The sequence below is a fragment of the Periplaneta americana genome, chromosome 4, assembly GCF_040183065.1.
Source record: "Periplaneta americana isolate PAMFEO1 chromosome 4, P.americana_PAMFEO1_priV1, whole genome shotgun sequence".
Classification (NCBI taxonomy): Eukaryota; Metazoa; Arthropoda; class Insecta; order Blattodea; family Blattidae; genus Periplaneta; species Periplaneta americana.
In genome coordinates, this window is record NC_091120.1 from 173,437,628 (window position 1) to 173,451,017 (window position 13,390).

At 33.1% G+C, this 13,390-nt stretch overlaps 1 protein-coding gene across 5 annotated transcripts in view; it reads left to right on the top strand.

Moving 5' to 3' along the window:
* Graf (GTPase regulator associated with FAK) overlaps window positions 1-13,390 on the top strand; it is a 432,476-nt gene that overhangs the window by 395,533 nt on the left and 23,553 nt on the right. For 4 of the 5 annotated variants that reach the window (XM_069824366.1, XM_069824368.1, XM_069824367.1 and 1 more), the window contains 3 exons: window positions 2,368-2,419; window positions 5,590-5,652; window positions 12,591-12,670. In XM_069824366.1, the coding sequence (XP_069680467.1) occupies window positions 2,368-2,419; window positions 5,590-5,652; window positions 12,591-12,670 (195 nt within the window). The remainder of the gene's footprint in view (window positions 1-2,367; window positions 2,420-5,589; window positions 5,653-12,590; window positions 12,671-13,390) is intronic. The other variant, XM_069824369.1, reaches the window with a different exon arrangement.

The window sequence follows — 13,390 nt, forward strand, 5'->3', positions numbered from 1 at the left end:
ATCCATGTGAGATTGGAGTGTAGCATTGGATTTATTTTGGTTTATATTCATAAAGGGATACTCAGATTAAATGCAATAATACATTTTAAAAAATATGGAAACAAGAATATTAAAAAACTAAAATAAAATAATTTATACTGAAATGAAAACTTCTAATGCTTCATTTCGTTGTATGAATTATTGTCTCGACACTTAGACCTAAAGCGAAAAATTTTCTTTAAATCATCTTCTTCAGTTGCACAATACATCAGATCAGACCTTCCCCTCTTCAGTGGCTCGCTTCCAGAGGTTCTGTCTTCTGTTTGCAGTTTTCTTTAAATAGAATGTATTAATAATATGGTATGTAGTACATGCTCCATCGATATAGGAGAATGTCAATGTGTACCTACTTAGATATAACATGCGGAGCAAGTCCCCTGCAATCGGCAAGCATCATGTTTAAGTAGAGCATGAAAGTCGAGGAATATTATGGACAGTAAAAAACTAGATCATATGGGAATAGGTATTTAAAATTGTTAATTCATTATAAAAAGTGAATCTGACAACGTTAACACTAATTTTATTCCCTAGAATATAGGCCTATCTATCTATAAAATACAATAATAAATAAATATATATTACCTTAAACTCTACAGCAATATCCTTAATATTCGCGCCATTTTAAAGAGGCTTCATCTTCTCTTCTCTTCTCTTCTCCTCTCCTCTCCTCTCCTCTCCTCTCCTCTCCTCTCCTCTCCTCTCCTCTCCTCTCCTCTCCTCTCCTCTCCTCTCCTCTCCTCTCCTCTCCTCTCCTCTCCTCTCCTCTCTTCTCATTATAAAAAGTGAATCTGACACAACGTTAACACAAATTAATTTCATTTCTTAGAATATAGGCCTATCTATCTATAAAATACAATAATAAATAAATATATATTACCTTAAACTCTACAGCAATATCCTTAATATTCGCGCCATTTTAAAGAGGCTTCCTCTCCTCTCCTCTCCTCTGCTCTGCTCTGCTCTGCTCTCCTCTCCTCTCCTCTCCTCTCCTCTCCTCTCCTCTCCTCTCCTCTCGTCTCGTCTCGTCTCGTCTCGTCTCGTCTCGTCTCGTCTCGTCTCGTCTCGTCTCGTCTCGTCTCGTCTCGTCTCCTCTCCTCTCCTCTCCTCTCCTCTCCTCTCCTCTCATTATAAAAAGTGAATCTGACACAACGTTAACACAAATTAATTTTATTTCTTAGAATATAGGCCTATCTATAAAATACAATAATAAATAAATATATATTACCTTAAACTCTACAGCAATATCCTTAATATTCGCGCCATTTTAAAGAGGCCTCTTCTCTTCTCTTCTCTTCTCTTCTCTTCTCTTCTCTTCTCTTCTCTTCTCTTCTCTTCTCTTCTCTTCTCTTCTCTTCTCTTCTCTTCTCTTCTCTTCTCTTCCTCCTGCTTCTTCTTCTTCTCCTTCTTCTTCTTCTTCTTCTTCTTCTTCTTCTTCTTCTTCTTCTTCTTCAGGCTCAACTCTCAGGTGAAAGTTTTGGCCTTCTCAACTTTCTTCCATTCCTTACGGCTTCCAGCTATCTTTGTCCAGTTTTCCACCTTCATCAATTTCAAATCATTCAGGACATCATCCTCCCATCTATTTTTTGGTCTACCGTGCTTTCTGTTAACTATTGGTTTCCATTTGCATATTTGTTTGACCAGTCTATTATTCTCCGTTCTATTTATGTGACCAAACCATCCTAATCTTAGTGATTTTATATAATTTATTCTGTTCCTATTCTTTATCGGCTCATTCAGTTCACTGTTATATTTAATTCTCCATGTACCATAATTCATTTTAGTTGGAATTTTAAAGAGGCATTGAATAATATTTATTTTGTCAGAAATACTCATGCGACATGATGCAGTATGAGAAGGGGGGGGGGGGAGGCTTGGATTCTCTTCACAACAACAGACCACATTGTACTGTTTTGCTGCTTCCTTTAGACTTAAACGCATTCTACTAAATAGATGGAGCAGTTAAACAGTAATTTAAAAAAAAATCAGCAAAAATTCTGAAAATAAAAACGTTAAACATATTTATATGCGACTGATAGCACAGAAAATAATTGGCTAGATATACAGAAAAAATGTGGAAAAAGAAAACTCAGTGGTTCATACTCTTAAATTTGATACATTTTTCTCTGTTTACAACGAATTTGCTCAAAATGAAAGTGTTACATTCCTGCAGTATTATAATCTGTATATTATATCTGAATCCATTTTAACTGATGACAGTTCAGATTGAAAGTGCTACATTTCTGCAGTATTATAATCTGTATATTATATCTGAATCCATTTTAACTTACAACTGTTCAGATTGTAATGCGTGTGTTTTGTTTTTTGCAGGCAATATCCTTGGGCTCCATTATGCAACTAGTTACAGGACTCATGATGCTTTGTAAGTAATTTTATTTTTATAGTAACATTAAATACAAATTATTGTAATCTAAAAAAGATATAGGATTTTCTTAATGTTACTGAAGACAAAGAAGATTTGTATTGCTAATAATATTAACTGACGTTTGGGTTGCATGAATTGTATCTTCATTATAATGGAATAATATACTTTTCTATTTGCTAATATTTTAATAAATGGGTGTTGTGCATCCAAAATTACTACACCCCCTCCTCCCTCAAAACATCACCAAAAGCATTTAGTATTTTTGCATATTAGTTCTTGGTCGAGTTACTCGACATAGCACCTTCTTGGTTACTCACTTTCAAGCGAACTGTTACAACTACCAGGTGAACAGTCGAATAAACATTCTAATTAGCTATTGTGTATCATAAATCATCACTACACTCAACATCGACGACAATGTTTGCAGTGAGTGTATCTACAAATTCAAATTCTTGAGATATCTTGAATTTTTGGGGAGGGGAGGGGGTGGAAGAACACGAACGCATGTAAAATATCTCACCCTCTGCAGGAATTTCCGAAGTGTGGGGCCGATAAGGGCAACTACCTCTGCTGAGCAGTCAGATTTTCTTTTGTTTTTTAACATATCATGTAAATTTTTTTAAATGTATTATGTTCATGACTGTATATTTTTCATGTACGTTGATTTCATTACTATATTTCTGGGAGAGGGGGAGGAGATAATCAGCTCATAATGTTACTCTTAAAAATTAGTACCATTGGTGTCTACTTTTTTTTTTTTTTTTTTTTTAACTGAGATGAAAACTTGTGGGCGCTTCTGCCCCTTTCAGTTAAAACATTTGATGATTTTACGTAGGGTTGTCAATTAATTTTGCTGTTGGTCAGCAAAATTCATGTATCATCTTAGACAAAAAAATGACCAGTTGCCATACACTAAATCCCTTTTGGAAGACATAGTTGATTTCGTGAGAGCTTAGGTTTACACATGAACGAATTTCTTATGCAAGACTCCGCTCTGTTTTTCCTTTGTTTTGTTTGTTTGTTGCTTTTTCTGCCTGTTTGTGGATCAAGTGTTTAAATAATCTATAACAAAGCTATGAGCCATTGAGAGCAGAAGTGGTGTAAGTCAAAATTGGATAATGAGGTTTAAAGTGAAAGTTCTGTAAAATACAGCGCAAAGTAGCAATTAATATGTCCTTCGTGCTATCCACTGACTACTAATAGTTTAAATAAATTGAATATTAATTGCTACTTTGCGCTGTATTTTACAGAATGTTTACTTTAATCCTCATTACCCACTTTCGACTTACACCACTTCTGCTCTCAACGGCTCATATATTCAAGGGTTAATTAGGTGCAAAATAAACATGCTTTCCCTAGCCATGTGAACCAGGTGCTGCCCAAAGGTGGACTTAAACAAATTCACACTACAGGAGATCGGTCATTTTTTATGTCTAAGACTGTACACATAGTAACAGTTCGCATACACAAGTGATACCACTATTGTTTATCACTTTTATGAAAGATCGGCCTTCTTTTCTCTCTCGCAATTTTTATTTTAAATAATTAGTTGTTTTCACGCGAATTTGTATAACATGTGTTACTATCATGGTTTCATATAATAGCAACATGCATACTTGTGAATTTTCCCATATATAATGGATGCCTCCCCCAATCTTTCTGGATCACATACATAACCAATGCAATGATACTTGGTTTTTTCACTTACATGGATTCTTTTCTGTCTGGGGAGTACTCACAATAGTTGGTAAAGAAGTTTTCTTTCCTTCCTTTTTATGTTGTCGTTTGAAAATTATTTAAAACTTGAAGAATTGAACATAACTTTAACAACTGTCTAAGGTTCACAATTTCATGAAGTTTTGATCCATTCAGAAACTGCCGAAATGTTAGGCCTCTTTCCTTCTTCGTGTTGGTGTCACTTCAAAACCTGAAGACTGCATCAACTGTTCTACTTCTCCTTCATAATTCCTTTAAGTTTAAAGGGTTTGTTAATGAAGATATGTAAAGGTGGAAGCTGGCTTGTTAGGCCACATGAAATTACAGCTAACTGAGTTTTCAGCTGTAGAGTTTATTTTTAACAGCTCCTGTTCTGTGACATCGAAACTGATTCGTTACTAGCAAGACAGGTTTCACCAGGGCTCTTAGACTTCTGTTCAAAACTACATCCCTTTTCATTCATCCAGTCTTTTATTTGAGCATGTACAAACACTCCTCTAGGCAGTTTCACTCATTAATTTTAAATAATTGATTAAATGGCGATCTTACTCTTGTTAATTATGTAAGCATGTGTGGCTTACAGCTGTTTCGGTGCTACTTGACACCATCCTCAGAGCCTTCTGTGTCTCGGCATCATCTCAACTTTGCTGCCTGTTGTGTGGGTGCATTCGTGTGATGAAGAGTTGAGTCAAATAGTGTGTGTGTTCTACATTGGACAGACAGGCAGATCATTCCAAACTCGATACAAAGAACACATTAAAGCAATAACCAGAGGACACAATACATCTACATATGCCGAACACATAACTAATGCTAACCACACATACAATAACATAAATACAGACATGGAAATCCTACACATACAACCCAACAACCAAAAACTCAACACACTAGAACAATATGAAATATACAGACACACTAAACACCCCTAATCAAATTCTCAACACACAGATCAATTTCAGAACACACACACTATTTGACTCAACTCTTCATCACACGAACGCACCCACACAACAGGCAGCGAAGTTGAGATGACGCCGAGATACAAAAGGCTCTGAGGATGGTGTCAAGTAGCACCGAAACAGCTGTAAGCCGCACATGCTTACATAATTAACACGAGTAAGATCGCCATTTAATCGATTGTTAAAAGTAGTGTACGAAAGATTCAACATGCATTAATTTTAATTATCAGCACATTTTGTTTTCAGACATATTTTATATACAGAATAATATAAGTGTAATGCTATGTATAGAGAAGTGCGAAAATGTAGTTTTTAGTAACAATTTTGGAAAATGTGATGATTCTGTAATAATGTAACATAAAATAGCGTCAGGAATGTTGTTTTCACATAATATAATATCCAAAGAATTACATGAAAATATCTGTCTTGCTTATAATTTCCCAGTAAATGATTTGGCAGCCAGCGTGATTATTATGTTTTACTCAATAGGGTGACACAGTCTTCTAGCTCGACAGCCAGTGGCAGGTCTAGCCCTGCCACACCTGGCGTCAGGTGAGACTAAACTATATTCTCCCATTTTCAGTTGCTATTTTCATTCTTGTTTGATTTGGGACAATTTTATTGATGAAGATTACTAACATTTTTTTATATATTTATATTTGATTTGTTTTCACACTTCTGTGTGTTGTTTATGCTGCACGTTCCCTATATGGTTATTTTATAGTTTTGGTAGTTTGTATTACAAATTTAATTATATGAACAAGATAATGCTGAAGTTTGTTGGGCATTTGTACATTTCTTTATTTAAGATACTTCTTATATTTTGAATGTTGCATATCCATTACTTTATTTATATTTTGATGTGAAACGTCTATGTTCGAAGTACAAGGTAAAAACAATTGTAACATTTTGACATTAAAAGTTTACTCTGACATCACTTGCAGTGCCATGAAAATAGAAGTGTAAGATGAACTTCAAACCTTGTGGTTTCCACGCTGTTTGTCTCACTCCATTCTCCATTTAATGTGCCTCATTTTAAAAAGTACTGTTATACATGCGGAATGCAGACTGCTCTACGCATGCTGAACATAGAATATAGAAAAAAATTGTCATCTCTCTTATAATAAAACCTAAATTTTTAACAGGGGAAATAAATAAATTGCTAGTTCACAGGGCTAACAGCTTCAGCAGCTGGGTATTTGGTTTTAATGAGTGCACTGATTCTGTAATTAACATGGAGGCATGAGATAGTTACTCTGCCTGCCATTATAATTCAATCCGGCTGCACTCTTATTTGTTTGTTTGTTGAAGTTATCCATACAGTAGTTTTGGAAATTTTGGGTATAATTTAATTAATTAACAATCCGTCTGTCATAACAGATGATCATATAGGTCCGGAAAACAATTTTAAAAATATGCATATATGGAATAGAGAAAAATCAATACAATAGATAGCAATCAGCAATCATAGTACAATATGCAATTAAAAAGTTTAAAAATGAAACATTATATAAATGATTATGTAAATTATATATATATATATATATATATATATATATATATATATATATATAAAGAAAGTAAATATTTGAGTTTATTACTTGAATTCGAGTATGGACATTTCACGAAATCATTGGGATTTCCTTAAATCCTTTGCCAATTATTTTTTGATTAGTACTATTGTATGTTGTGTTTGTACCACTTAGACATACACTGTATTTGAGTATTTATTTAGTGCACCTGTTGTTGAATTACAAAGAAGAACATTGTTGTATGTTTATAATGAATATAATTATTACAGATCACTTTTAAAATTTCTGAAAATGTAATAATAATGTTTACAGAAAAAAAAATCACTGTTCAATTCACAGAAGATTTATTGTTACAATACTATGGATTTTTAAGGTCATTACCATAGCATAGCTTCTTTCATAACAGAAGTAAAAATCAGGCCCTTTGTTGCAGAGTTAAGACATAAAAAAATCCTTATCTGAGATAGAGGCTTCAGACAAAATTTGCTGGCCATTTGTCGCCCACATCAAAATTTGAAGAGGCCATAACGGTGACCTGAATGAGCATGTCTGTCTCAACCTTCACTTGTAATCCAAATCACACCATGCAGTAGAGAATTCGTCAACGTCCTGACAAAATTGAGAATATTTCATTGGAATTTCTCCTGAATGTTTTGCATAGACTGGAGAAGAGCTGTTAATGATTGAAAACAAAATTATGTTATTTGCTTTTATCTCATTTTACATTATTTTGTGAATGAAATGGTGTTTTTGTATGTAAACCTTACTTTTAACAAGATTTCAGTGATTTTAAGAGTTTTCAAACTTCTTAATGACTCATATTATACGTATTGTATTTGTATAGTATTCTAGTTTGTGTGTAGTTTCATTTACAGTACAAGTATAATTAAATAAATTGTTCAGTATGTTCACTGTACCCCAGTCATTTAATTTAATCTACAGTAGTTAATTAATTCTGACTGTTACATAATTTCATGTTGAATGTAAAGTACGGTATTACAAATGAACTGAAATACCTCCAGAAAGTTTGTCATTTAATATATATGGAGCTGTAAAGCATGTGATTTCATATCGTCCAGTCTATTACAGATAGCTTCAGTGTAAAACTAAACATGAATGTTTTACGTAACATTAATTCTAATTTTACAAATTTACTTCTATTTGGAAATAGACATGTAATGACGTCTGGGAATTGGTATAGAATGGACAGGTAAATATGATTGTGATTCCTAGTATGTAATTATGTATAAATAACAACAAATATTTTATTACATAATTATATCAGAATCTAATTTAAATCTAGAATATACCGTAATTTAATTAAATTCACATAATTTTTTCAAAAACATAAATAAATAAAAATAAATAAACATGTGTATGTATATAGAGCGATTATGTGATTTTGTTACCAACTTTTAGGGATGATAGAGGAGATCAATATGAACAACTTTTATAAAAGAATCCATGCCCAGAATGTTTCGTTTAGAATAATAACCCAAAATGTTCATTATTTCATTGTTGTTGTTTAGTCAACTGTCCGAAGATAGGTCTGAACCTCACAAGTGATATCACCACTTATGAGACAACTAGACCAGGAGATAATGAGATAGGATGTGTAGTTCCTTTCCACCTCCATTGCATACATCGCCGACTAGCTACATATTACACTAGTCAGACTTCAGATGTATATAAACAATTGTTCTCCCTCTGACACATATCGCCAAGTGAGATGTACTGTTTGATAATAGATGTACATATCAGCCAGAACCTCAATCAGAGGATTTTATTTCATTATAACCTTTTAATTAATGTCTTCCCATTTATACAGTTTTCACTTGTATAATATCAGAATTCATGTTTACAGGAATTGTTCAAACTGTTGTCAGCCAGCCTCAATAGAGGCATTACAATGTCATGCCATCGACTGTTGAACCCGTTCGAAGTTTTCCAGCATGTTTCTGACTATGTCACAGTCAGTGTGATCCTTGCTACTAGGTTCTCTTCTGATTCAGTCGGTGTATCATAAATAGGGACCGAATTTGTTTTTACTAGTGTTGTGGGATTTAATCGATTAATCGATCAATTTCTGTTGTAAGATTAATCGATCAAAAATATTTAATCGAATAATCGAGTCGATTAAAATTAATCGGTTGTAGTTGATATTAATTATTATTTTGTTAATACAAACTCATACTAAAAATTTCTCTCTCGGAAATTGCTTACTTAAAAGCACAATATTACTGTTATTTTCTAACTAAACCAGGTAGCATAGGGAAAATCTTTGCACAAACACTTCAGAAAGAGATGGAGATATGAGGAGAGTGACCTACTCTACCTCTATTGAAAGTTGAAAAACAATGCGAAACCCTTATAAGTTTTATGATTTTCCAAGAAAACTTCCACCTTGTAGCATATGAAATACATACTTTTCTGGGATTCGTCCCCCTCATCCCTTATAAAATAGCCATATCTACACTGTGTGCAAGTGAGAGCGTACATACCTTCTTCTCTTTCTAAAATCTGGTAATTCGATTACAATAGGGACCAGTCTTCTGTTTAGACCGCTGCACTTTTCCAGTTGCAGTTTGTACATGAAGGTTGTGTGTTTAGTTTGATAAAGAAAAAAAAATCAATTTTCTATGGTTTGTGAAAAGTATAAACTCCATTATGTCATATGAGAATTTGAGAGGTATACTTGGTGAAACGTTTGGATTTAAATTGAACGATCATGGAGAAGTGCTTGACAAAAAAAAAGTTTTTTTCGTGTTTAGTGATGCAGGAAACATTGTTACTAAACGCAGAGCGGCACTTAATTCGAAGCATGCGAATGCACTCACATGTTTAAAATCATGGATGAAGCAGTATTAACTAGGTGAGTCTTCATACTTTTTGTTGTCTATGTTTGTCTCAAAAATTCCCGGAGAAATTGACACAATAAATTATACGTCTCATAATAAATATGTTAGTAAGTAATTAAAATAGTTGTTTTGTAATATAACGATACAATATATTATACAGACATACAACATTTAATACTTAAATTTAACAATAAATTGTGTATTACAGTATATTTCAACTCGATTAACCTATCGATTAATCGATTACAATCAAATAGTTTATCGATTAAATATTTTGATCGATCAACAGCACTAGTTTTTACCTTTTTTTGCCTACTTCTAAACTTATGATTTCTTCGATATTTTTCCGAATCATGGTCATAAGTCATGTATGTAAATTCTGTTGAACCTTAAAAAAAAAAAAAAAAACTAAAATGGACCTTAAGAACTAAAATACCTAAATCATAATTAATATGTATTTTTCTTTATTTACTGTGTTTTATATAAATATATTTAGAAATTTCAGTACATCTTATAATTTTTATTCTCTTCTGCTCTGGAGAAAGCGACCCAATTTGCGATCGTTATTCCTTCAGGCTTTTGTTGTTTTAAATAAAATGGTTAACAGAGAATTCCGTCTTTTTTTGTATAGCAGACCAACCTTCAGAGAGTGGAAGATTACTCTTTTTCATGCTTCTACTGGAGTGATCTCTCTCGCAACTGTTCCTGGCCCCTGTGGCCTCTGACCTCTGCTTTATCTCCTAGTCTTCGGGTTTCGGGTCAGGCTTAGGTTGATAATTATAAACTAATCTCAGGTTCGGGTCTGGTTCAGCTCAGGCAGTGCCGGACCTAAGAATTTCGGCCCATGCAGACTCTATAGTCAGGTACCCCCATTAGTTATATAAAAAAGGAAATTCTGACAGTGGTTCCTATATGAAAGTTGCTCATAATGACCTTCTCTATCATCTCTAAGTTTTGTAACAAAATCATAGAATCACCTGCTATATCATCTCTACGATATAATTAAAAATACATACAATAAGAAATAAAATAAAATTACAATGTAATCACTTGACACCAACCCTGTGGTCATTAAAAAAATAGTAAGTACTTGGTAGTGAACAATTTTCAAGTGAAACCCAGTTGCAATCAGACTGTTAAATTATATTAAATAAACGTAATATGAAGATTTATAGTTTAATCGCTGCTGCGCATGTTTGAAATCTAAAATAAGGACGCAACATTAATGGCATTGTAGTGCACTGAGATGCTTTCCTGCCATCGTCCATTCACCTCCATTGATAATCATATCCTCACCATCATTATTTTACAGAGAGATCCATTTATAATTTGAAATTAGTCAGTCTACTGCCATTGCTGACATGCTGCTACCAGCACTAGTGTTATTTCCGGTCTCTGCTCAAGCGAATGTGTAACCATGTAAAGCCTACACGCATACTATATATTATAATCGTTTATTTAGCTTACACATTATTTCAATATGAAGATAAAGAATTTTGAAACTTACTGAAATCACACATAAAGTTGAAAACGATCGACTTCTGCTTGAATACAGGCACTGAAGTGTAGTACATGTTACCTTCCTTAGATAATTTCCAAAATGATTTTTGAGTGCTGAATAGAAATCTTGTCAAAATATCGGCTAACTTTTTGAAAGTATAATAAGTCTTTTTTGCATTGAATGTAGTCACCCATTCTGGAATCCATGGTTAAACAAAAATGGCAGAATTACAAATGCTTACTATAATAACACTACAAGCCACAGCAGAATGATGTGTTGATAGTAGTTAGGCTATGAACCAATGCAACTTGTAATATCTCGATATTGAGAGCAGTTACAGACCTGTGCGACCACAAGTTTGATTTACGTTCGATAAATTTGTTGTGATCTGGGACTAATTTCGGAATGTCACTTCATATGAAGAGAAAATATATCACGAGTCCTTCAATAATATTATTTATCATAGACCCATACTCTCCATTTGTAATCCGAAACAAAAATAAAACATTCAAACCAACACAATTGTAACTGGGTGACATATTCTATGTGCTGGTGTCCTTGTTACAACGCAGAATATTTTTCAGTTAGTACACTTTACATTTTTGCTTAACACAGAACCATTTTTATGCTACTGTTGAACGAGTGCATGCACATAGGCTATATCTTCATTGGTATGGAAGATTCAAAAATATTTGTAACGAAACTTACGAATACATTATTTAACATGTTTTATAGAATGGTTTGTTCTGTAAATAAGTTTCCGTTAAAAAAAAATTCTCTGCCTAATGTTGTACCAAACCATTGTATTAGAATGACATTACTTGATGGTCACGTGCTATTTCCACATAATACTGACTCCACTTATACAGGAGAAAGTGTTTCGATGTGATCTATACATGCTCTAAGACCAGCCTCATGGCTATAGTTCATGAGGTCCCGGGTTCGATTCCCGGTAAGAGCACAGGAATTTTTCCTTAAAGGGGATTATTCCTGTGTCGTCCATGGTCTGGAATTTAGGTTAAGTTTAGATTTAAGACCTCTCCTGGCACCATATTATCATAATCATCCTATCACATCATCGGGGTAATGTAACTCCGCCTTCCAGGCGCCCCAACCTCAGAAGTGGGTTACAACTAAGCCACGGCCAGGAAAGAAGACCAGAAATGTCGAAAGACAACCTGGTGGCATTGGATAAAAAAAAAATACATGCTCTAAAATTATAAATGTATCTCTCTGTAATACAATGTAGATGGTCTCTACTACTAATAATAATAATAATAATAATAATAATAATAATAATAATAATAATAATAGTAATAGTAATATTGACAATAATAATAATTTATTTTATCTTGAAATAGTTTGGAATGAGTGTCAACAAAATGATAATATATATATTTTTTTTACAAGTACCCTTTACAGCGTTTTATGTCTGTGTAAGTTCTCATTATAGACAGTACACTTACTTGAAGTATTCAAGAAATAAGATTTCCAGTTTTTTTTTATGTTGTTTATCTTTCAGTGATATGAAACATGACTTTGGAGTGTGTGTAGTTTGATAATGTGTACATGTATTTTTTTCTTTTCTTTCTTCAACAGAAGAGTACGGACGTTGTACGCTTGTTTAGGCGAAAATGATGGAGAATTATCATTTGAACCTAATCAAATCATAACAAATGGTAAGTCAAGTTAGCAACGTAAGTAATTCTCTTCAAATGTAGTAATCAATTTTGTTATGTACCTACTCTATCACTTTCTTGTACGAACCATACTGTTTATAATTTTATGAACTAAATCCTGTGTATTATTGAGTAAAAGTTTTCCAATACATATAAAGTTGTGATCTTGTAGAATACTGATCCGGTACTTTTTGTACAATACGAAAATCTGGTATTCTATGGTAGAAATCGTCATAGAATTGGTATCACTGGTCAGAAAAGAAACTTGAATGCATATGTAGGAATCGGAAGTTTTTTTTTTAATGAAGCTTTGCAGAATCATATAAAACCAACAGAATATCTTTGTAGAGTACTCCATTCAAACTTTCAACTGACTATGAGTGTTATAATTTGGACATATATGTAAGATGTAAAACAGGTGTTTTAGTTTACTTTTCTTAAATAGTCTTAGATCACAAACATTTTTCTATCAGTTATCAATTTATTAACAGAATGACGTAATCGTGCAAAACGAAGTTAAAGTAATCCTGTACAAACTTCCTCGAAAATGTAAGTAAATCAACTGGACTATAAATTATAATTATAATAAAATTAATTTGAACATTACAGTAAATTGTATCGCTGAGACTGAAAATAAAATCAAACTCACTCTCACAGAAAAATTATATAATGCAACACTTTTCTGATGACTCAAAACCAAATTGCTATCAATTTAAATAT